The sequence below is a fragment of the Tenrec ecaudatus genome, chromosome 16 (genome assembly GCF_050624435.1).
Source record: "Tenrec ecaudatus isolate mTenEca1 chromosome 16, mTenEca1.hap1, whole genome shotgun sequence".
Classification (NCBI taxonomy): Eukaryota; Metazoa; Chordata; class Mammalia; order Afrosoricida; family Tenrecidae; genus Tenrec; species Tenrec ecaudatus.
The window spans coordinates 78,510,933-78,533,330 of NC_134545.1; the positions used below are offsets into that span (position 1 = coordinate 78,510,933).

General features: G+C 48.4%; 1 protein-coding gene across 2 annotated transcripts in view; it reads right to left on the reverse strand.

Moving 5' to 3' along the window:
- Positions 1–22,398, reverse strand: part of MYOF (myoferlin) — a 167,572-nt gene that overhangs the window by 64,624 nt on the left and 80,550 nt on the right. For both annotated transcript variants that reach the window (XM_075534852.1, XM_075534853.1), the window contains exons 19-23: positions 19,644–19,760; positions 12,192–12,369; positions 10,764–10,888; positions 4,902–5,008; positions 880–1,066 (exon numbers count right to left, since the gene is read on the reverse strand). In XM_075534852.1, coding sequence (XP_075390967.1) covers positions 880–1,066; positions 4,902–5,008; positions 10,764–10,888; positions 12,192–12,369; positions 19,644–19,760 — 714 coding nt within the window. The remainder of the gene's footprint in view (positions 1–879; positions 1,067–4,901; positions 5,009–10,763; positions 10,889–12,191; positions 12,370–19,643; positions 19,761–22,398) is intronic.

The following is a 22,398-nucleotide window of genomic DNA, read 5'->3' on the forward strand; positions in this document are numbered from 1 at the left end:
ATGGCAGCCCAGGCTGTAACCACTACGCCACCAGGCCTCCTCCCTGTGGGAGAAAGACCGGGCCCTCTCCTCCCTTGGAGAATCCGCGAGAGCTGGAAAACCCTGTCCGGCAGTGCCACTCTGCCAGGTAGGTCACGGAGTTGAGCACTGAGTCCCAGGGAGCTAACCACCACGTCATTCCAGCATCGTTGGAAGCACCGGCAGCCATCCGGCTGAGCAGACCCAGCTAGAGCAGCTCGGACGGCCATCCAGCTCCTGCCCACTCCGACCAAAGCGGGCGTTTTCACGTTCTATGGGTCTGCCACTCCAGCTCTTGACCTGGAATATTTTCTGACTGGACCATGATAAGGATTATTTACCATCCCAGAGCAGTTGTGGTAGTTGGTAGGTGCCAGGGCATCAGCTATGACCCTTAGCGACCCCATGCACCACAGAACGAAACACTGCCCGGTGCTGTGCCATCTGACAATGGTTCCTCTGCCCGAGCCCATGGTTGCAGCCACTGGGTCAATCCATCGCATCGAGGGCCTTCCTCTTTTTTGCCGCCTTTCCACTGTCCCAAACATGATGTCCTTCTCCAGCGAATGGCCTCTCCTCCTAACGTGTCCAGGGTATGGAAGACAAAGTCTTGCCATCCTTGTCTCTAAGGAACACGTTGGCCTTACTTCTTCCAAGAGAGATCAGTTACCAACGCAGAATTCCTCTCTCCTGACGTCAGTGACTTCCAGCCCCATGACACACTCCCGATCCTGTAATCCCTTCATTTCATCATCCCTCAGATTGGCTTAATAGCCAAAATAATGCTCTAGACTCCTCAATCGCACCCCTCCTTGACGCCAGTCCCTAACAGGCCATGTTCAAGGAGACTCCAAGGCCCACCTCTTCAGACAGTTGCATCAACTTATGAAGCCAGTCCTCCACTTCACTCAATTTCATGTCTGCGTCTCCAGACCTCATCCTCACGGCTGCCTCGTGTATCTGAGAGAGAGACCTGCATCGTAGCTTCTGGATCTGAGTATCGAGGACTGTGATGTTAGGTTTTCCTTCTGCAAGTGGCAAAGTGTATCTAGAGAGAAAGACACAGGTGTGTTAGTCTGGGTACTTTAGAGAAACAAATCCACAGAAACTCATTTATAAAAGAGAGTTTTAGATAAAGGTTACATGCACATCAAGAAAACATCCCAACCCAGTGCTGACCAAGCCCACAAGTCCAACATGAACCCATATGTCCGACGCCAATCCACAAAGTCCTCCTCCATCTCACAAAACACACGCAATGACGTTGACTGCAGGAGGAAAGCCGAGTCAGTAAATGTGTAAGCATCTCAGCGCTGGCAGGGGTCTCCACATGGCTGCTCCAGCACCCAGGGCTGCATTGGGGTAGGTCCATGTGGCTTCTCCTCAGAGATGTTTTGCAGGAAGTGAGCCTTGCCAGCTGAAGCAGGGAACTGGCTAAAGCAGCTGCACCCTGGTCCAACCATCAGAAAGCGAGAGATCCAAGAACTACAAAGGCAAGGCTCACCGAGCCATTTATCCCTCCACCCTTCAATTAACCCCACATGTGTTTATCGACCAGGTTGGTACACTAACTACCTCAACAGGAAAGTTAGGGCTTCAGAACTGTCCAATTCACTTATGTTCACTTTCCAGCTTGCACACCTAAGGGGCTCTTTCCTAAATGGCCATGGCCTTAGCAGAGCAGGCCTTCCACCTGGAATTTCCTCTCACTTTGGGTTAGGCAGTTTAGACAAGTTATCAGCAGGGACCAGTCCCTGGGGAAGGACATCATGCGACCTTGAAATGGATCTACACCAAGCTACAACAATGGGATCACACCTAGCAACTGTGAGGAAGGCCCAAGACGAGGCCTCCCTGGGTTCTGTTTTCCACACGGTGACCACGAGTGGAATCAACTCGAGGGCTACCCCCCCCCACTCAAATCAGCAAGGGCTCTAGGAGCCCTGCTGGGCACAGGGGTTCGGCCCCCTGCTGCAAACCAAAAGATTGCCGGCTCAGACCCACCGTCCCTGTCCCTGCATCGGGGAGAGGGGGTCCGTTTGATGAATAGCAGCGGTGAGGGACTTTTTTTTCCCCTGCCAAGGGCCATTTGGACAGTTTGAACATTCACGAGCCCTCCAACAGGACCCCTTTTAAAAGCCGGCCCGCTGTGCTTGGCAAACATGTAATGAACTCATCCTCAAGTGATGGCTGGAGCGGGCGGCTTCGCTGCAGTGAGGCACGTGATGTCAGCCGGCTCTGATGATTTTGCAAGCCTTACGGGGCCCGTAGGTTCCATGTTCCTTCCCTACCCCTGATTGGCAGCCCTGGAAACTCTCCGGGGGCAGTTCTACTTTGTCCTGCAGAGTCACTGTGAGTTAGAATCAATAGCACTGGGTCGGGGGAACTCTTAAGAGGAAGGCAAGAGGATTAAAATCCCAAAGCAATTCCTTGCCTTTGGCCTAAGGTCGCTGGAGTGACCGGAAAGACTGTGGAAACATAGCAGTGGCGGAGAGTACTAGAGCTTCCCTTCCCTGGAGTCTTTGAATCACCGTAGAGACCCACGAAGTGACTGAGCGGCTGGGAGATTAGCTATCACTCATTGAAGGGGATTAGCTTGGGGACCTAGGGCGGTTCATGGGTAGGAAGTCTGTGCGTCCTTAGACCTTCTGAAGAAGAGTGTGTGCCTGGACCAGCATGCAGTGGGACTGAGGAAGAACTCAGGCTCTGGGCCAATGCCCTGAGAACCAATCCTGCCTCCCTCCTTTATTAATTGTGCGAGCCTGACAAAATTAGCTGCTTCATCTCTTGTGTCTCTGTTTTCAAATTTGGGGTAGTAATATCTACCTTTGGGGGCTGCTGTGGGGAGTAAAGGAATGAGCAGCCAGAGAGGATGTAGACTCCAGCCTGCTGCACAGTCCTCTTTAAGGAGCGCTGTCACTGTGATCACTTCATTCTCATTGTGACCCTCCTTGCCACAGACTCTCGAAGGGGCCCGTGAGTTTAAAAACGGTGAAGAACCGCTTCTGTGGGCCACACCCCAATTCCCAAGAAGAACTGGCAAGTGTAGTGGAGACACCACAAAGATCATGGGCAATAGCAGACCTGGGGCCAGAATCAACCCTCTGCTGCCTGGGCTGCCCTCCATCATGACAGGTGATGGGCGTCCAGGGTGTCGAGGTCACCAAGATCAGAAGGTTCTCCTCATATTCTCCCTACCTACAATTTCCAGGTATTCTTCAGTGATAGGAATCCTGGAGGGATTTCCCATAAGGATCAAATTCCCTGCTACAGAAAGCTCAAACATTCCACTTTGATTCTCCAAAAGCAACTTACATCACAAGTGCAAACAGGCATGTTTGTGGCTTTGCTTGGTAAATTTTACATTTGGCAGACATTTCCCATATGAAAGTCATGAGAAAATATTTTTATTTGGTGACATTAATAATTTAGATGACACTTGAAGGATTAAGTCCCTGCACTGATCCTTTAAGGCAAAAAATATACATACAGACTATCTATACAAGTCACAAGTGAGCCCCTCAATCCACAGAGGTGACTGTGAGAAATGAGTCACAGGAAGAGGGACTACATGGGTAAATCTGACTCTGCATATCCAACGGGGCAGTTCCGCTTTGGGGGACTCTGTTTTCCCATCTATAAAATGAGGAGACGGCAAAAGATGATCCCCAGGACCCACTTCTAACACACTCAAACAGGATCCCAAGGTATTTCCTATGCCAGCTACGTGTCAGTTACCAACTTCAGCCACTAGAAGGCACAAGAAGATAGGAAGACGGAGGGCACTGGACCAACAGCAAAACAGCCGCGGTGCTTACAGTGAGGACTCGAGATTCTTTACCTTTGGAGCTTACCCGTCTACCACTCTCTTGGTCAATATTTAAAATGACTTTGAAATGAATCATTTCCCCTTTGCTTTCCAAAGGCCAGAAGAGCTGAGCTGCTCTCCCAAGTCAGCGTCGTGGAAAGCCCTCTGGTTCCTGCCCAACCAGACTCCTATTTTCACTTAGTGGAGGCTGGGACAGACTAGCCATTAGGCATGATACAGTAAGAGAACAAGTGGAAATATTATTTCTAAAAATAAATTTATGAATTAGGAGCATTGTGGAGAATGCTCCGCCTCTGGGTCTCATTGTTGGTGGGAGCCAGCCGTCGACTTTCTACAGGGCTGGTGGGCACACACGGACGGACGGACAGACGGGAAGCAGAAGAGACCTGGGCTACACTTCCCTTGGACTCCTTGCCCTCAAGGCTGCCAGAAGAGGCGCTTTCTGGAGGGAGGCCAGGCTTAGCCTCCTCCTCTTCTGCTTTAGAATTGCTACCCCATCAAAAAGTGGAGTTTTTCCTGGGGGTGCCCAGGGGACCCCCAGGAAAGACTGCTCACCAAGCTTGACTAAGGAACCGTGGTGGTGTCGTGGGTGACCCGTTCGTGGGATTGCTAACTGCCTGGTCAGCATTTCGAATCCACTGGCTGCTTGGCTGGAGAAAGAAGAAGCGCTCTACTCCCATCACGAGTTATGCTGTGGGAGTTGAGCTGTCACCAGTCATGATCTGGCGGCAGTTTCCTGTGTTTTCCATGACCTATTTAAGTAGCCAACATTGGAGGTCCCGTGAGGATGGCCTCCCTGCTCTGGGCGACATGTCTTTTGTCTTTGTCCTGTTTAAGACTTAATAAATGTATCTCTAGATTTTTTTTAAAAAGAGTTATAGTCTTGGAAACCTAGAAGGGGCAGTTCTACCCTTTCACGTTGAGGTTTGAGAAGAAGCTTGAAGAGTTTGAATTCTCTTTTCAGGCCAACACTACATACCATTCTAGGGCCACAGGTAGTTTACGGGAGGAGAGCAGAACTAGGAATTCTGCATCACAAACAAGAGCATAATACCTTGTGTCTTCTATAACTTCATCTATCAGCTTCCACCATACTTCGTCCAGCTGGTTTGTAGGAATTTTACTTTGCAGTCCTGATTTTAGAGCCTCGATGTTTGATTGCTGAAGAAGTTGGAGGAAGAAGAAAGAATCGATCATTGAGCTTGGTGACCTTATATTGCATTACTCCTGGGCTTACTCTTGTTTGTGAGGAAAATATACTAAAAAGCTTACTAGCAAAGATATCAGAAGTTCTTCCCCCTTGAGAGCACTCCCCAAGCATCGTGCCATTTATTTTTCTTCAGATTGTCATCCACATTGATTATCTTTAAGCAGCAAATAAGTTTTCCCCATTTGGAACTTTGAACACCACGTACATATTTACATATGAAAAAATAAGTTAAGTATAATCAGTGAGGCTCAGAGAAAAAGAAGCCTGAAGTTGACTATCTCCGAAAGCAAATGACTCAAACTACACTTTACATAAATCTTATAACTACCGAGAACCTATGCAAATTTTACACACAACATCTACACATCCTCAGGTTAAAGACCAAAAAGCCCGTCATAAACATATCAAGTTCCAACAGTGCCGTCGCTTCTCTGAGCGGTGGAGTTCAGGATTGGATAATGAGTCAGCATGCCAAGGATACCAGGAGTGGAGTTTCTCCGTGTTGGAGACGAGTCAGAAATACAGAAAGTGGACAGAGTGGAATAAACGTTACAGTTACTGGGCTGGCATTTGGAGAGGTTCTTACAAACCCCGACCGTCAGTAAGTCAGTAGCTATCGACATCCGTCCATCCACACGTGTGGAGCTGTACAAGGTTGGCTGCGGGGAAGGCCTAGAAGCAGGGAGCCTCTCGGAGTAGTAAGCATGTCTAGTGCCCCGATTTGGGCTTTTGAATGTCATTTCCCACGAAAAGGAAACACAACTCCTTGGAGACATGGGAATTCCAGGGCTGACACAGAAGTATCAGATGAAGCAATGGAAAATATTTCGTTGTATTCATAATAATAATAATTACAGTAATTATTATTATTATGAATACAACGAAATATTTTCCATTGCTTCATCTGATACTTGTGTACATGAAAGCCCATCATAAAGAAGGAGTAGGGGGGCAGGGAGAGGGAGAACCTGGAGGGGGAGAATCCGAATGGATGGTAGCGGGGGGCAGGGTACTAACCCACCCGGGGGAGAGTATCGGTTGTGTCCCCACAGATCTGGAACATGCATACGGACCCCACCATGACACACCAAACAAGGAGGGCAACGCAGAGTACAGAGGTCTACACAAAGAGGCTGGACGACACGCTGGCCCAAACCAGAATTAGGCCGACCCCCACACTCGAAGGGAATACCAGAAAACAAAAATAGATCGTCTGGAGTGGGAAAGGAACTGACCCACCACACCACATCCAGAAGGAAGCTGAAACAAAAGAAGGAGAAAGGACATAGTGGAGTATACCTGGGTCCACCAAGCCCAAGGTCGATAGACCAGCTAGAAGGGCCCATCATACAGAGAGGACCATTCAGCTGGCCACACTACGAGATGCGACATCCTGCACCAACACATGGCCCTACACGGGACAGCACCTGAGACACAATGGGGGATGTGCGACTGAGCTGACCCCGCCACACTGAGGCAAACACTGGGGGCGTGCAATGGAGCAGCGGAGAAAGCAGAGCAAAGGGATCCCGAGGGAGTATAAAGGATGGTCTTCCGGGCCAGGACGTGGCGCCTCACAAGCTACACCTAGAAAACACCCCTAAAGGCCAACGAACTGACCTTGAACTACTAGCAATTTTCCTTTTAATATTTGCTATCTTTTTGTTTAGTCTTTTTTTAATTTGTTTTGTTTTTTACCTTGTAAATTTTGTATGTTAGTGGCTTTTCTGCTTATCAGCGTGTCGATGTTGCTTCTGTCAAAACCATGTTCTTATGCGCCACTTGGCGCAGTCAAAGTCATATGCATTTGTATGCACATATTACTATGTCAGCAGGTCCACCTAGACGAGATAGGCTGGACAAATAATGAGAGAAGAAAACAACAGGACCAACGGTCCTGGAGGGACATGAGAGTGTGGGAGGTAGGGGAAGGGAGGAGGTGTCACCCAACACAGGGACAAGGGAACAGTGAGTGGTTCAAAACCAGAGGAGGGAGGGGAGGGGAGGACTGGTAGGGAGTGACCAAGAGCAAGGTAACTGAGAGGAATTACTGAAACCAGAATGAAGGCTAAACATGGTAATGGATCGGGAGGAAAGCGAAAGGAAATAGAGGAAAGAAGTAGGAGGCAAAGTGCATACAGAGAAGCCTAAATGCAGACATGTACATATGTAATTTATGATTATGGGGGCAATAGATTTATATGCATATATTTATAGGTTCAGTAGTAGGGTAGCAGATGGACATTGGGCCTCCTCATGCATAATCCCCCAATACAATAGCACCTCGCCCTGCTAAACAGTCATTGCAGGATACCCATCTTCCCGACATGATCACTGAAGACAGACGTGTGTGTAAGCAAATGTGGTGAAGAAAGCTGATGGTGCCCGGCTATCAAAAAGATATAGCGTCTGGGGTCTTAAAGGCTTGAAGGAAAACAAGCAGCCATCTAGCTCAGAAGCAACAAAGCCCACAGAGAAGAAGCACATGGCCTAAGCGAATACAAGGTGTTGAATGGACCATGTAGCAGATACAAAGGAACAAAAACAATCATTGTGTGATCACCTTGCTCACATAATCGCTGAAGACAAAAGTGTGCATAAGCAAGTGTGGTGAAGAAGGCTGATGGTGCCCGGCTACTGAGAGATATAGCATCTGGGGACTTAAAGGCTTGAAAGCAAACAAGCGGCCATCTAGCACAGAAACAACCGAGCCCACACGGAAGCAGCACACCAACATAGGTGACCGTGAAGGACAGAGGAGACCAGGTCTCCAACAACAAAGGTGGGGTGGTGGTGAGAATCACATCACCGTGAAAGAGCGGGAGTGCGTGATGGGGACCCAATGCCCATCTGTAGACAGCTGGACACCCCTTCCAGAGGGGTAGTGTGGAGGAGATGGGCTATTCAGGGTTCAGTGTAGCAACAATGAAACTCAAAACCTTCCTCTAGTTCCTGAACGCTTCCTCCCCTCCCAATCATCATGACCCCAATTCTACCTTGCCTTGCGGATTTGGTTATATCAGAGGATATACGGCGGTGCAGTGAGGATCTGGAGGCACAGGGAATCTAGGACAGACGAAGCCCTCAACACCAGTGGTGGGAGTGGCGACACCAGGAGGGAAAGGGGTGTAGAAAGGGAGAACCAATCTTGGAGATCTATGTGTAACCTCCTCTCTGGGAGATGGGCAATGGGGAGGCGGGTGAGGGGAGACGCCAGGGAGTGTAAGATAAGATATAATAATTATTTATAAACTATCAAGGGATCAGGGGTGGGATCGGGGAGGGAGGGGGATGGGGGGAAAAAAGGGAAACCGAGCTGATTCCAGGAACCCAAGTGGAAGGTGAATTATGAGAATGATGAGTGCAACGAATGTATAAGGGTGCTTTGCTCAATTGATGTATGTACAGACTGTGATAAGAGCCTTATGAGCCCCAATAAAGATAAAAAAATAATTACTGTAAGAGGAGAGAGGTACAGAAGTCAGACATAAAAATATTCCATGAAAGGACTCTGCATTTTGAGTTAAAAAAATGAACAATCAAGGAAGTACTAAAAAAATATTTTTAGTATACGAACAAAAAATTTGTGTCCAAAAATAGAGAGTCAGTTTGAAAGAACCCTTCTCTCTGAACCAAATCTGGGGCAATTTGAACATCAAAACTGAATAATGAAATTATTTCTAGCAATCTTATTTTCTTTGAATATTTATCTTCTTGAGTAAAATAAAAATTCACGAGTCCTTTCTAATATATAAAGTGCTAAATAAAAACAAAGAAGTGGAAAGAAAAAGTGGAGCAGTTATTGACGAGTAGAGGAGCCAATGAGCAAACAAACTGAAGAAGGATGGACACCACCTTACCCGAGAAGTTACAATTGTCACACTCAGGGGATGAAGCCAGCCCGGGTGACACATGGTTGAGTGCTTCTCGGATCACCAAAGGGTCAGGGATTCCGACTCACCAGGGACTCCAGAGAAGACACGTGGTGATGTGTTCCCACAAAGATCACAGACCAGGAAACCCTGGAGGGCGGCTCTACTGGGCCCGATCAAGTTGCTATGTGCTGAAATAGATTCAACAGCACAAACAGCAACAAAGCGCGACAAAAAAGAGGCAAAAGGACGTCACATGCCTCCTGCTCTGCAGTTGTTGGGTGCCAGGGAGTCGGCTCTGACTCACAGTGACCCCACGTGACAGAGCAGAACTGCCTCGCTGTCCTCTTCACAGGCAGGCATCTCAGTAGTGTCGTAGGTTATACGTTGGGTCGCTAACCCTAAGGTCAGCAGTTTGAACTCACCATCCTCTTTGGGGGAGAGAGATGAGGCTTGCGCTCACATCAAATCTACCCTTCAGCCTCAGAAAACCTAGGAATTCATTCTACTCCACCCTGAGTTAGAAGTGATTCTACAGCATTGGCTTCCACAGGGACAGAGGCCCCTCAGCCTTTTCGAAAGTCAGCCTCATCTTTCACCCATGGCGCAGCGTTGGGGTTTGAACTGATGCCTGAGGCAAGCCACCCAACATGTAACCAACTTGTGGCACCGAGTTTGGAGTTTGGGGTTAGTGGGCTTGGTTTGACGTTTGGTACGCCTAATGGGACCAGATGTCTTCTTTTCATTAACATTTTATTGGGAGCTCTTACGGGTATTATAACAATCCATAGATGCATTCTTGATGAAGAAGCTTGCCAGCTCCTTCTTCTGTGCTGGGTGGGTTCAAGCCACCATTCTTTCAGTTAGCACCCAAGCCCTTAACCATTGTGGCCCCCGGGGCTCCTTCTGTCAGTTATCCTGACGTCATGCACACACAGGACCCAGAAATGGTCACACCATCACTTCCGTGTTACTCGTGACAAAAATGTCCAGAGTATACCAGCGGGAACACCGCACACAGATCGAGGCCTGTACTTTTCCAGACTATCCAAGACACAAAGCAAAGGACGACTGAAGAGCCGTCCTCAATGGGAGGGGAATCAGGAAACACGGCAGCTGACTACAATGGGCGGCTCTGGGGTGTTTTCTGATCTGGAGACAAACATAATCGTGAAGGACCCTATGGGGGGAAATTGACACCATGTGCGTAGGAACCAGGGTTGTCACGATTGCCCTCCCCAGTGGGATCTACAGCACTAAGTGCAAAGCACGGCGGGTTTCAGCTTGTTGTTGGAGTGGATCACTCTGCTCGACACGAGGCACACACAAGCAGTATCAGAAAGTAGATTTAACCTATTCGCCTCCTGGACCTACTAATAGACATCTTATCTAGGCAAGTGCCTATCCAGGGTCTACAGCTGCATCCCCCACTTCCCTGTAGTCAGACATGGCTGTATGACTGGATGCTGGCCCAAGAAAAAAGAGGAGGAATCATGTGTGACTTTGGGAGTTTTCCCTTCGAGGGAAATGCCTGCTACATTGTCTTCCCTCCCCTCACTCTTCCTCTTCCTTCGGCTGGAGGGTAGATTTGATGTGAGCCGTCTTCTGCACACAGATAACAATGATGCACTCTGTCCGGCAGAGCAACCAGGGTGGGAGGGTCTGGGTCCCTAACTGGACACAGCCTCCAAACCAGCCTCTTACAAAATACATCACCTTGATCTCATTGCCCTTTGATGGTGAGGCCTTGTCTTCCAGGGCCCTTCCCTGCATCCTAACTCATGTCGCCCTTGCTCCGCCCGGTGCTAAGGGGATGTAGACAGGATGAGCTTACCAGCCGGTCCACCATAAGCAGGAGCATGTTGACTGCATCCAGGCGGTGGCTAATATCCTCCCAGTAGGAAGTCAGGGTGACAACTGGCTTCGTGTGGGCCCACGACAAGTAGTAGTAGAAGTTCCCTGGTGAAAAACACGAGCGCCAGTGAAAACCAGACATTTCGCACAAGCGACGCATTGATTCAAGAGCTGTACAGTCGGGGCTGCGAATTAATCCCAGTACGCGGGGGATTTTGTTTTGCTTTCGTTTTACCAAACAAGCAATTGGGGGAGAGCGCAAAGTTCTTTTTCATTGGGCCTGCTTTGAAAATGTCTCTCAAATCCCCTCGTAAGCTGAGGGCAATCTTGAGCTCGCTAATGATTCCGGGCTCTGCGCCTGAACATCAGCGATGGTTGCACAACAGGGAAACCGAAAGGAGAGGCCATGAGAGATCAGGAACATTTAGACTCTGCGATTGTACATAAATATTTTTGTTGGAAGTGGAGTGAGAGAAAATGACTTAAGGTTCTTGAAGAGCTTTAGTGGGGTTCATGGTATGACTAGGGGACCATTGTGATTAAGAACGAGCTGTTTTCTAGGGTATGGTGTACTTTAAAACTGCTTATATAAAAAGTCTGTAAGACATGAGACACCTGGACCAGAAAGTCTCCTTTTCCCTATCTCGTCAAACCATCTGACAAGACCTTCAGTAGGGTCCTCTCATACGCTGAAGTCTACGGTGACTCATTTCATGGGCTATAAAGCAGGAATGTTCTGTTCATGTTTGTTCAAGGCAGTTATGATGTCCTCAAGGCAACGCTGGTCGGAGTGCTGGTGAGTAAGAATGACCAGAAGTTCAATTTTCCAGTGCCTAAGCCCGCATCCCATCCATTCCAACTACTCGCCCTAAGATTCGGGGCCCGGTAAGGCAGAGGTGGGCAGAGAGGGGCTCTTTCGGGAAGCTTGGTGTTCACCAGATTCACCATCAGATGAATTCCCGAGGCAGAACTGGGCAGAGGGTTCAGCTCCGGGCAAGGGAGCCTACATCTTCGACAGGCTTGGCCAGCAGCACAGGCGACTGAACGCCGACCGGGCTCGCTTCCTCATTCAGCCTTTTCCTTTCCACTAATCATATTCCGGAGTTCCTGGAACCTACAAAAGGTCCATGTTCTTGGCTGCTAACTAAAATGTGGAGGTCAACCTTGGAGGAAAGACCTGGTGATCTACTTCCAAAAGATCAGCTCTTGAAAACCTTATGAGGTACAGTTACACTCCGACACACTTGGAGTGGCCCCGAGTCAAGGTTGACTCAACTTCAACTGGCTTCTTGATTAACCATATACTGGGGATCATATGCGTCCCCGGGAGAAGGTGGTGCGTGCTTCTTGGCCGGCAGCACATTCTCTGTAAAAGTGCACAAGACAGAAGGGCTAGAGTCACTCTTACCATCGAATATGGCGCGGCTGTATTGAGTCGTTGATGCCAAAGGCTTACAAGTCGTGTCGAACTTGTTACCGTAGTTCCCAATGCTGACTTCAAACTGAATGGCCTCGCCAACATCTTGCAACATAGTGGCAGAATGGAACACGGCAGAGAGGCAATATTTCCGCCTTCGCTGATATTTCTACAAAGTCAGACAAACATAAGGCTCAGTTTGAACCCCCTTTGCCCATATTTACATGTGGATTTCCAGTAAATGGAGGAGTGCTAGAAGTCCAGTGGTGAAGAGCCCAGCTGCTAACCGAGAGGTTGGTAGTTTGAACCCAGCAACTGCTCTGTGGGAGCAAGCTGTGGTAATCTGCTTCTACAAAGATTGACAACCTTGGGGAAACTATGGGGCAGTTCTACTTGGTCCTACAGGGTTGCTACAAGTTTGAATGGACTCAATGGCGGGAAGTATGGGGTTGGCTGTCTAGCCGATGTAACTCTAAACCTAAAAATGTATCCTGAATTCAATACCAACAGAGAATGGTCTTGAACCTCACAGTTTCCCTTGTACTCATGCAAGGGGGCTTCGAAAAGTTTCTGAAAAAATGCCACTGTCCTGCCACTCAAAGTCCCCATGAACTTTTGAAGCCTCTCCTACAAGTAGGCAAATCTATTAGTGCCGGTATTTTCTTTTTCTTTTTTGAGCATTTTATTGGGGGCTCGTACAACTCTTATCCCAATCCATCCATCCATCCATTGTGTCCAGCACATTTGTACATTTGTTGCCATCATCATTCTCAAAACATTTGCTTTCTACTTGAGCCCTTGTTATCAGCTCCTCATTTTTCCCTTCCCTCTCCACTCTCCCCTAGTGCCAGTATTTTCTTAATGATTAAAAAAAAAATAAGTCCCAAAATAGGCAACTGGTTAAATAAATTGTGCAGGGCTTTGCAAGTTCATGTCCATTATTACGTGCACTTAAGAATCTCCCGGCAATCCTGTTAACATGGAGAATCAGAGTAAGTCGATCAGAGGCAGAAACGCAAATTCTCAGCAGGAGACAAATTGGAGTCACTTCAAAGCTCAGAAAGTACGCTCTGTCCACATCATGGACAGCGAGTTCATAGAAAGGATGTGGTAGATCTATGGAAGCCTACATGAAAAAAGTTGATTTTTAATTGATCAACTTTTTAATATTATCTACGTGTGGAAAACCTGGAAGACAATGAACCAACTTGTTAAGAGTTCTTATGTTGGGGCAAGTAGAAGGAGTATGGTAAACTTTACTTTTTAACTCACATGTTTCTGTATGATTTCAAGTCTTTAAGCACAATTTTCTAATTAGGAGCAACACTGAAGATCTTAAATGTGATATTTTAAAATACGTGAAAACAGGTGGAGGTTTCTTTGCAATAGGAATCGAACATCTTTTCAAATTTTCTCTTCTTCATTACTAGTCACTGTATCGGTGGTTCTCAGCCTGTGGGTCATGGCCCCTTTGGGGGTCAAATGACCCTTTACAGGGGTCACCCGATTCATAACAGTAGCAAAATAACAGTTATGAAGTATCAATGAAAATCATTTTATGGCTGGGGGAGGGTCACTAAACATGAGGAACTGTATTAAAGGGGTCGCGGCATTAGGAAGGTTGAGAACCCCTGTACTACAGGGATGTGTGTGGGGGAGGGAGTTGAAGACGGGGCCAATGACAACCATACCCGTAAGGATCCAGCAAACAGGCCTGACCGTGAGCCCCTCAGCCCTTCCCTCTGGGCGCATCAGATCTCCTGAATTCACCTCCGGCCCAGAAGCCCTTGCTCGCCATCATGTCGCCTTTCTGAGCCACGTCTCTGCTGGCCTTTGGTAACTCTGCCTTCCTCCATCCGTGAGGACTACGCTATGGCTCTAGGAACTGCACTTCATATGTATCTTCATGCCTACCGTTTAACGGTTTCCTATTCTCCGCATCCAGCGTTAGTTCTGGGACCCAGTGGGGTCAGGCATCAGCGGTGCATCACAGGTGAACTTGTGAGAGCCACACATGATCACTCTCAAATGGCTCGAGAAATTTCTCGCCACAGTAACTTGAGTTGGAAAGCCCCGGGAGAAGCAGCGCTCAGCTTTGTAGTCTCACGTTTTTGAGCTTCAGAGGCCCCGTTGGGGGGAAATTCCGGCACGTGACTTGTTGTTGTTGTTGTTGTTGTACCCATGGCTACCTCGTGACCAGTTTGTGTCACACAATCTAAGTAATAAAGTTGGACACGACTAGGAAACTAATAAAAATTACCTCGAGGACACTAATAAAAATTCGTATTTTCGGATACTGATAAAAATTACTTGGATGCTAATAAAAATTAGTATCTCCAGGATAGTAACAAAAATTACTTGGTCCCTAGAGGATATCTGACAGGAGCCCTGCATAGTGGTGATGCATTGGGGCGCTAACCACAAGGTCGGCGGTTTGGTCCATCCGGCCACTCTGCAGGAGAAAGACGAGGCTTTCTACTCCCGTAGAAACGAGTCACACTCTCAGGAAACCCCAGGGACAGTTAGAGCCTGTCCTCTAGGGTCGCATTGAGTCAGCATCGACTCCATAGCAGGGAGTGTGGTGTTTTATGACACTTGCTGGTTGAGTCTCCTTTCCTCCGTATCCTGCCAAACAGTGGCCTTTAGTCCGTAAAATGAATCAGAGTATCATGAGGAGGCCTTCGAGCTAGGATGAGGCAAGAATGTGGTCATTCACCTCCACAAGTGGTCAGGCGACGGTTTCGAGAACTGCGGACAAGGACTGCAGCGTAGGGCCCGGCATCTCAGGATTATAAACTGTCCATCTTGGCGAAGGGGTTGTTCCTTGGCATACTCTAGTAGAAGTTTCAGGGAGTTTCATCAGAAACTCCCCCCCCCCCCCGAGTCTCAACGCTTTTCTACAAGTGTTCTAAAACATTGGCTTCCCACTTCAGCTGTGCACTGACAGTTTACATATATGTATTCCCTGGGTCCAGCCGCCACGATTCTACCAGGGCACTGTGAGTTTCCACATGTCCTGCTGAGGCTCAGGTGGAAGGGGAAAGCACTGTTGTACTGGCACTTGTGATGGAGATGAGCTTGGGGGCCTTTTTGCCCCTTCACTCGTTCGAAACTGCCACAACTAAGCCCCTCCTACTATCGGTCCTTCAGGATTGCTGTGGAAATTCAGGGTTGGAATGGGAATTGTGTAAAAGTGACAAAGTAGGAAGGGGTTGGGATTAGTCCGAATTGTCATCGCTAACAAAACTTCTTCTTTGCAAATGACCTTGGGTGATGGCCGAAATGGACATGAGCTGAAAAACTGGGAGCATCCTCCGGAGCCTGAGTCAGGGCCCAGAAGGAAACTGTTGCTGTTAGTTGCCACCATTGAGTTGGTTCTGACTCATGGTGGTAGAGCCACCTGGCAAGGTAGGGGTGGGTAGGAGGGATGGGGGAGGCACCTTAGGGTGGGGGGGGATGCTGCCTCTGGTTGTGTGGACTGTGTCCTGAGCATCTCCACATGGGCAGTGGTACCCACCCCCTGGATCTTGGCAGGCAAAACTGGCATCATCGCCAGCACAAGTCCTGAAGAACTAAGAACAATAATTCAGGCTTCTCACCAGCCCAAGAAGGAGTCGCAACGTGGACCATTTTGTATCTCAGCCGTCCGTCCGTGAGGAGAGCCCCTGGCGTCTCTCTATTTGCTCACCTGCCTCAGAGCCCGGTGGCCAAAGACTAGAGCAGATGAGAATCCTGTCTTGACCCCACCCCTTCCTACTGCCCTTCAGAAAGAGGCTGAGAGAATAACCAAGAAAAAGTACTGTTTGTGAGGTTTAAACTTTAGCTTTTTCCATGTGCTCCCTTGACAGTCTTGGGGAAAAACTGCCTACCACATGGGAAAGTTAAAGAATGTAAATTACAGGGTATAGTAGAGGTGGATGCTTCTTTGATCATGCAGGGCCCTGGGCTGCTGATGCTGGCTCTATTTCTCTTTCTCTCTCTCTCTCTCTCTCTCTCTCTCTCTCTCTCTCTCTCTCATCAATGGTTGCCAGTGCACACACTAAACAGAAGTGGTCTGAAGCAGCTTCAGAGAAAAGTCTGGCCAAGGAGATGATTTTTGTCAAGCAGAATATTGACAAAGAGAAGCAGATGGCTGTGGGCCCACAGGCATAAAGTGTTAGAGATCAGAGACAAGGAAACTATGTGCCAAAGCAAACCACCCTGCTGGTTAACAAAGGTGGCTGATGAGTCGGGAGCTGGAGGAAGAATGTGAATGTGGACCTGACCATGGGGGGGATCTCAAAGGTTCTGGTTGAGCAAGGTAGAGGATGCAAGTTGATAAAACGCTCCCAGCTATGTTAGATCACATACAAGATTGGACAGGAAGAGGTGATCCAGGAACAGAGCTCTGAGCCCAGGGACAAAGAAGAGGGCCCACCGATGGTCTAGCAAAGTGTGTGAGGGGCTGGATTTGCATCTCCTGGTCACCTTCTTCTCCTTGTCTGATGCCTATCATTCAAGTGCCCACGCTGGATGGTGCTGCATTTCTTGTCCTGTGGTCTTGACCAGGCCCGTTTGGGAGCTCCGGGGTGAGCACTTGGCTCTTTGGCAACTAAGTTGCCCTTTGGTTACAGCCTCATCACTAAACCAGAAATTGTGGTTTGACTCAGAACACAGGGCTTTTGAAAGTTGGGTGAGGATCGGACCATAGGACCTTGGTAAATTGGACCAAGGTCATGATCGCATTCCATGGTGCCCTTTGCCATGAACTCTGCCTGGCAGGTGATGTGGGTGCTCAAGACCTCATATCTCACTCTCTGTCTCCAGGGTCCTTGGAGGATGAGGATCTTAGCTCCTCTCTTGTTCTTGTCTTTGAATGCAGCTCGCTTTTGGTGTTTTGCTTTTATAATCCACTTTTGTTTTTATTAAATTGATAACATGAACGAATTTGCTGTCTGTATTTAATTATTTTGGAGTAAAGGGAAAAAAAGGATTCTGAGTTGTATTCCATTTGGTAAAAATCTTTTCCTTTATATGATTGGCATAATAAATGAGTCAGCATAAATAGATTGCTGACGCATTTGAATATTTTAACATATTTTTAGTGAAATCCATAACATACGCATCATTGCCTGTATAGGTTTCATTATTCTGAGTGCAGAAAACAGATTTGTTTTGCATTCCAGTTATACTCTGTTGGGTCTCTTTCTGTGGCTCCGTAATGGCTGGGGGCTGATGAAGGGCTGAGAACTGCCTTGGGAAGCAGATGGAGTCCAATGGAAGGTCAACGTGAGAACCCCAGAGAGCTGGCCTGGGCCGCTCTAAGATGCCCAGCACAGTGCGTTTCCCTAGTATTGTTCCAGAACTGCGAACGTAGAAGCTATTTAAAAGTCACAATTTGGTCTCTGCTGTGATATGGGAAAAGAAGGGTTTGTCCACGTTTGCAACTGTGGGGTAAAGAAGAGCCTAGCAACAGCCTGAGGAAGCTTGTGGGGCCAGGGATGATTTGAACAGCCCTGGGAAAAGCAGGAGCCCTAGTGGGGTAGTGGTTATGCATTGGGCTACTAACCACAAGGTCACCAGTTCAAAACCACTAGCTGCTCTGTGGGAGAAAGACAAAGCATTCTACTCCAGTCAGAAGTTACAGTCTCCAAAACCCACAGTGGCAGTTCTTCTCTGTTCTATAGGGTTGCTGTGGGTCAGGACCAACTCGAGGGCTGTGAGTTAGAGAGTGGGTGAGTGAGTGAGTGGGTGGGTGAGTGAGTGAGTGGGTGAGTTAGAGAGTGAGTGGGTGAGTGAGTGGGTGAGTGAGTGGGTGAGTGAAAGAGTGAGTGAGTGAGTGAGTGGGTGGGTGGGTGAGTGGGTGAGTGAGTGGGTGAGTGGGTGGATGAGTGAGTGGGTGAGTGGGTGGATGAGTGAGTGAATGGGTGGGTGAGTGAATGAGTGAGTGAATGGGTGGGTGAGTGAATGGGTGAGTGAGTGGGTGAGTGGGTGGGTGAGTGAGTGGGTGACTGAGTGGGTGACTGAGTGAGACAGTGAGTGAGTGACTGAGTGAGAGAGTGAGTGAATGAGTGAGTGAGTGACTGAGTGAGAGAGTGAGTGAGTGAGTGAGTGAATGCATGAGTGAATGCGTGAGTGAGTGAGTGGGTGAGTGAGTGGGTGGGTGAGTGAGTGAGAGAGTGGGTGAGTGAGTGAGTGAGTGGGTGGGTGAGTGAGAGAGTGGGTGAGTGAGTGAGTGGGTGGGTGTGAGTGAGAGAGTGGGTGAGTGAGTGAGTGGGTGAGTGAGTGAGTGGGTGGGTGAGTGAGAGAGTGAGTGAGTGAGTGGGTGAGTGAAAGAGTGAGTGAGTGAGTGGGTGGGTAGGTGAGTGGGTGGGTGAGTGGGTGGATGAGTGAGTGGGTGAGTGGGTGGATGAGTGAGTGAATGGGTGGGTGAGTGAATGAGTGAGTGAGTGGGTGAGTGGGTGGGTGAGTGGGTGGGTGACTGAGTGGGTGAGTGAGTGAGAGAGTGAGTGAGTGAGTGAGTGAGAGAGTGGGTGAGTGAGTGAGAGAGTGAGTGGGTGAGTGCGTGAGTGAATGCGTGAGTGAGTGGGTGAGTGAGTGGGTGGGTGAGTGGGTGGGTGAGTGAGTGGGTAAGTGAGTGAGTGGGTGGGTGAGTGGGTGGGTGGGTGGGTGAGAGAGTAGGTGAGAGAGTGGGTGAGTGAGTGGGTGAGTGAGTGAGTAAAAAGGGGACATCAGTGAATGGGCTGTTCCCGAAAGCAATTCAGACATGTGGAACTTGTCAGCAGCATCCCTCTGGGACTACCAGAAATAGTGGAGGAGCTGGACTTGGAATTGTTCTGCACTTCCTGCCTTCAAGGAGGTATGGAAGTTCGCAGCTGTTGTAATGGGGACCTTCACATAAGAACTCCCTCCCTTGCCAGGAAGCTACGTCTGAATATAGAGATGACTAGTCATGGCACCTATACCCTCTGGGGTCACCCTGGTGGGCACCTCCCCATGACTACGCCACCGCAGTTAGCTAGTAAGCTGTTCTCTCTGGGGGTATGGTTGTTCTTGGCAGTTTTCAGCAGGTATTTCTATTAAAACAAGGTCCCTGGGTGGCAAAAATGACTTGTGCTTGAGATTGGAGAGTTGGACCCATCCAGAGATGCTGCTGAAGAAAGGCCTGGCAATCTGCTTCGGTAGAGATCATAGGTGAGACTATACCCTGTGGAGCAGTTGTGCTCAGTAATGCCTGGGGCAGCTTGAGTTGGAATAGACCTCAGGCCGGGGGCAGGGGGGAAGTTATTCATTTCAAAGAGTGAAGCAAGTCTCATCACCCCAAGGGGCTGATCTAGATCAAAAGGGTGCTCAAGGGTCCCTCTCCAATTCTGCTACACCTGACCCTTTGGTCCCTGCCAGGCCTCCTTGAGCCAGCCAACCAGCCACCCCACCACCGTGCCTGATTTCTCTGCCCACATTTACCTCCACGACCAGCAGGTCATCATTGGAAATGGGCACGAGCTTCTTATCTGGCGGCGTCTTTTCAAGAAGAGTGCTTAGTTCAATCAAGATCCTGCCTCTGTAGGCAACTCCTTCCCCCTGAAAAGCAACAAGAGGATGAGTCCTCTAAGCATGAGCAATGGCAGGAAGACCTCTGCCCCTCGGACAAGGAACCTGTCCAGCTACAAAACGCTCCTCCTTTCTATGGCCTCACCCTCCAAAAGCGAGTCCTCCACGTGGAGGAGTTAACCATTTGGCTGCTAACCAAAAGGCTGTCTATTTAAACCCTACAATCCCTCCATGGGGGAAGGTATGGTGATTGTTTCTGGAAGGATTACAGCCTTGGGATCCCTTCGGGGCAGTGCTTTCTTCTTAAAATCATTTTATTGGGGGCTCATACAGCACTTATCACTACCCACACATCCATCCACTGTGTCGAGCACATTCATACATTTGTTGCCATCATCATTCTCAAAACTTGAGCTCTTGGTATCAGCTCCTCATTTTTCCCTCCCCTCCCTCATGAACCCTCGATAATTTAGAATTATTATTACTTTTTCATATCTTACCCTGACCGATATCTCCCTTCACCCACTTTTCTATTGTCTGTCCCCCTGGGAGGAGGTTGTATGTAGATCATTGTGATTGGTTCTCCCTTTTCCCCCCAACCTTCCCCTTCCCCTTCTGGTATCCATACTTTCATTATTAGTCCTGAGGGGTTTATCTGCCCTGCATTCCCTGGGTTTCCAGCTCTTATCTGTACCCATGTAAATGTTCTGCTCTAGTCGGATTTGAAAGGTAGAATTGGAGTCCTGATAGTGGGGTTGGGGGGAGCATTAAGGAACTAAAGGAAAGGTGCATGTTTCATCATGCTATATTGCACCCTGACTGGCTCGTCTCCTCCCCCTGACCCCTCTGTAAGGGGATGTTCAATTGTCTACAGATAGGCTTTGGGTCTCAACTCCACTCTCCCCCTCATTCACATTGGTATGATTTTTTTGTTCTGGGTCTTTGATGCCTGATATCTGATCCCGTTAACACCCCATGATCACACAGGCTAGTGTGCTTCTTCCGTGTGGATTTTGTTACTTAGCTAGATAGCTGCTTGTTTATCTTCAAGCCTGTAAGACCCCAGATGCTATACGTTTTGATAGTCAGGCACCATCAGCATTCTGCACCACATTTGCTTATGCACCCATTTTGTCTTCACAGAATGTCAGGTTATTAGAACAAAGTGTTCTTGCATTGAGGGAGTACTTGAGTAGAGGCCCAATGTCCAACTGCTACCTTAATACTAAACCTATAAATATATATACATAGATCTATTTCCCCATTGTCGTCACATATAAATATATTTGCATATATACATGCCTGTATTCAGACCTCTATAAATGCCTTTTGCCTCCTAGTTCTTTCCTTCACTTCCTTTGGCTTTCCTCTTGTCCCACTATCATGTTCGACCTTCATTCGGGTTTCAGTAATTCCTCTTGGTTACATTGCTCTTGATCAAGTCCTACCAGGCATCCTATGCTCTCCTTGCCATCAATTTTCGGTCACTTTTTGTTCCCTTGTCCCTGGGCTTGTTAACACTCACTTCTTTCCCCCCTGCCTCCCCCTCTCCCATGGACCCCACCACCCCGCAAACCATCGGTTCCGTTGTTTTATTCTCCACCTTGTTTATCCCACCTATTTTATGTAGATAGATGTGCCGAGACAATAATAAACACAAAAACAAGACAGAGCAAAACAAAACAACAAAAGAAAACAAATACAACAATCAATGATCAAAAAAAGATAAGACTATAAATAGTTCGAGGTCTGTTTGTTGACCTTTACAAGCGTTTTTCCAGTCAAGTCTAATGGGTGCCACTCCATGGCCCCCAAATCTATTTTTGGTGTTCCCTGGGGACTTCATTGCTTTGCTTCCTTTGCTACTCTGTTGCAAGCCCTTAGCGTTTCACCCCGATTTGGTGGGGTCAGATTGGCCACAATTCCCACACAGTACCTCCAGTGTTGGCGCTCGTAGCACTGTGGGTCAGTGAGGGACATTGTGTCTTGTTTGGGGCTGGCTCTATGGTCCTCTCTGTGTACTGGCTGCTCTGTGCAGGAATATCGTCTTCGGGGCTTGGTGGGCAAGGAAGTGTTCCACTCTCTCTTCCTTCCCTCTTTGTTTGCTCCTGTGTGCTCTCATCGGACTCCCCCCTGTCCCTGATCTGTAGCTTCAGTGCTGTCCTCTGAAGTATGGGGCAGTTCTACTCTGTCTTACAGGGTTGCTATGAGTTGGAATTAACTTGACAGCAATAGGTAGCCTCCCAGATGAGCAAGCAACTTTCCCAGCTAGATTCAGGTATTTAGTATCTAAAAGAAGAATCACTGATTCAGGAAGGATTTGTGGGATTCCAGGGCTAAAAAAGGGACCTTAGCTCTGACTAAGGTTCTATATATTCAAGTTATTCTGTGACTCAGAGGGTGAGGTGGAGCTGGGAAGAACTCCAGGCTTCCCTTGGCCACCTTCAGTTCTCTTTTTATCTGTGTCAACTTGGCTACTTTGCTCCTCTTTTCAGGCGGAAAAAACTGCCATGCTGGCAACAAGGGAAACGCTCGGGAAAGCTGGGAATTAAAAGGGGGGGGGGTTGATCTGGCTAGTTGTCGGATACATAGTGGCTATTCCCCTTACCACCATCTGCTCCTCCCCGTTGTACTGCCAAGAGAATCTTTCAGAGAGGGAGGACGGTGG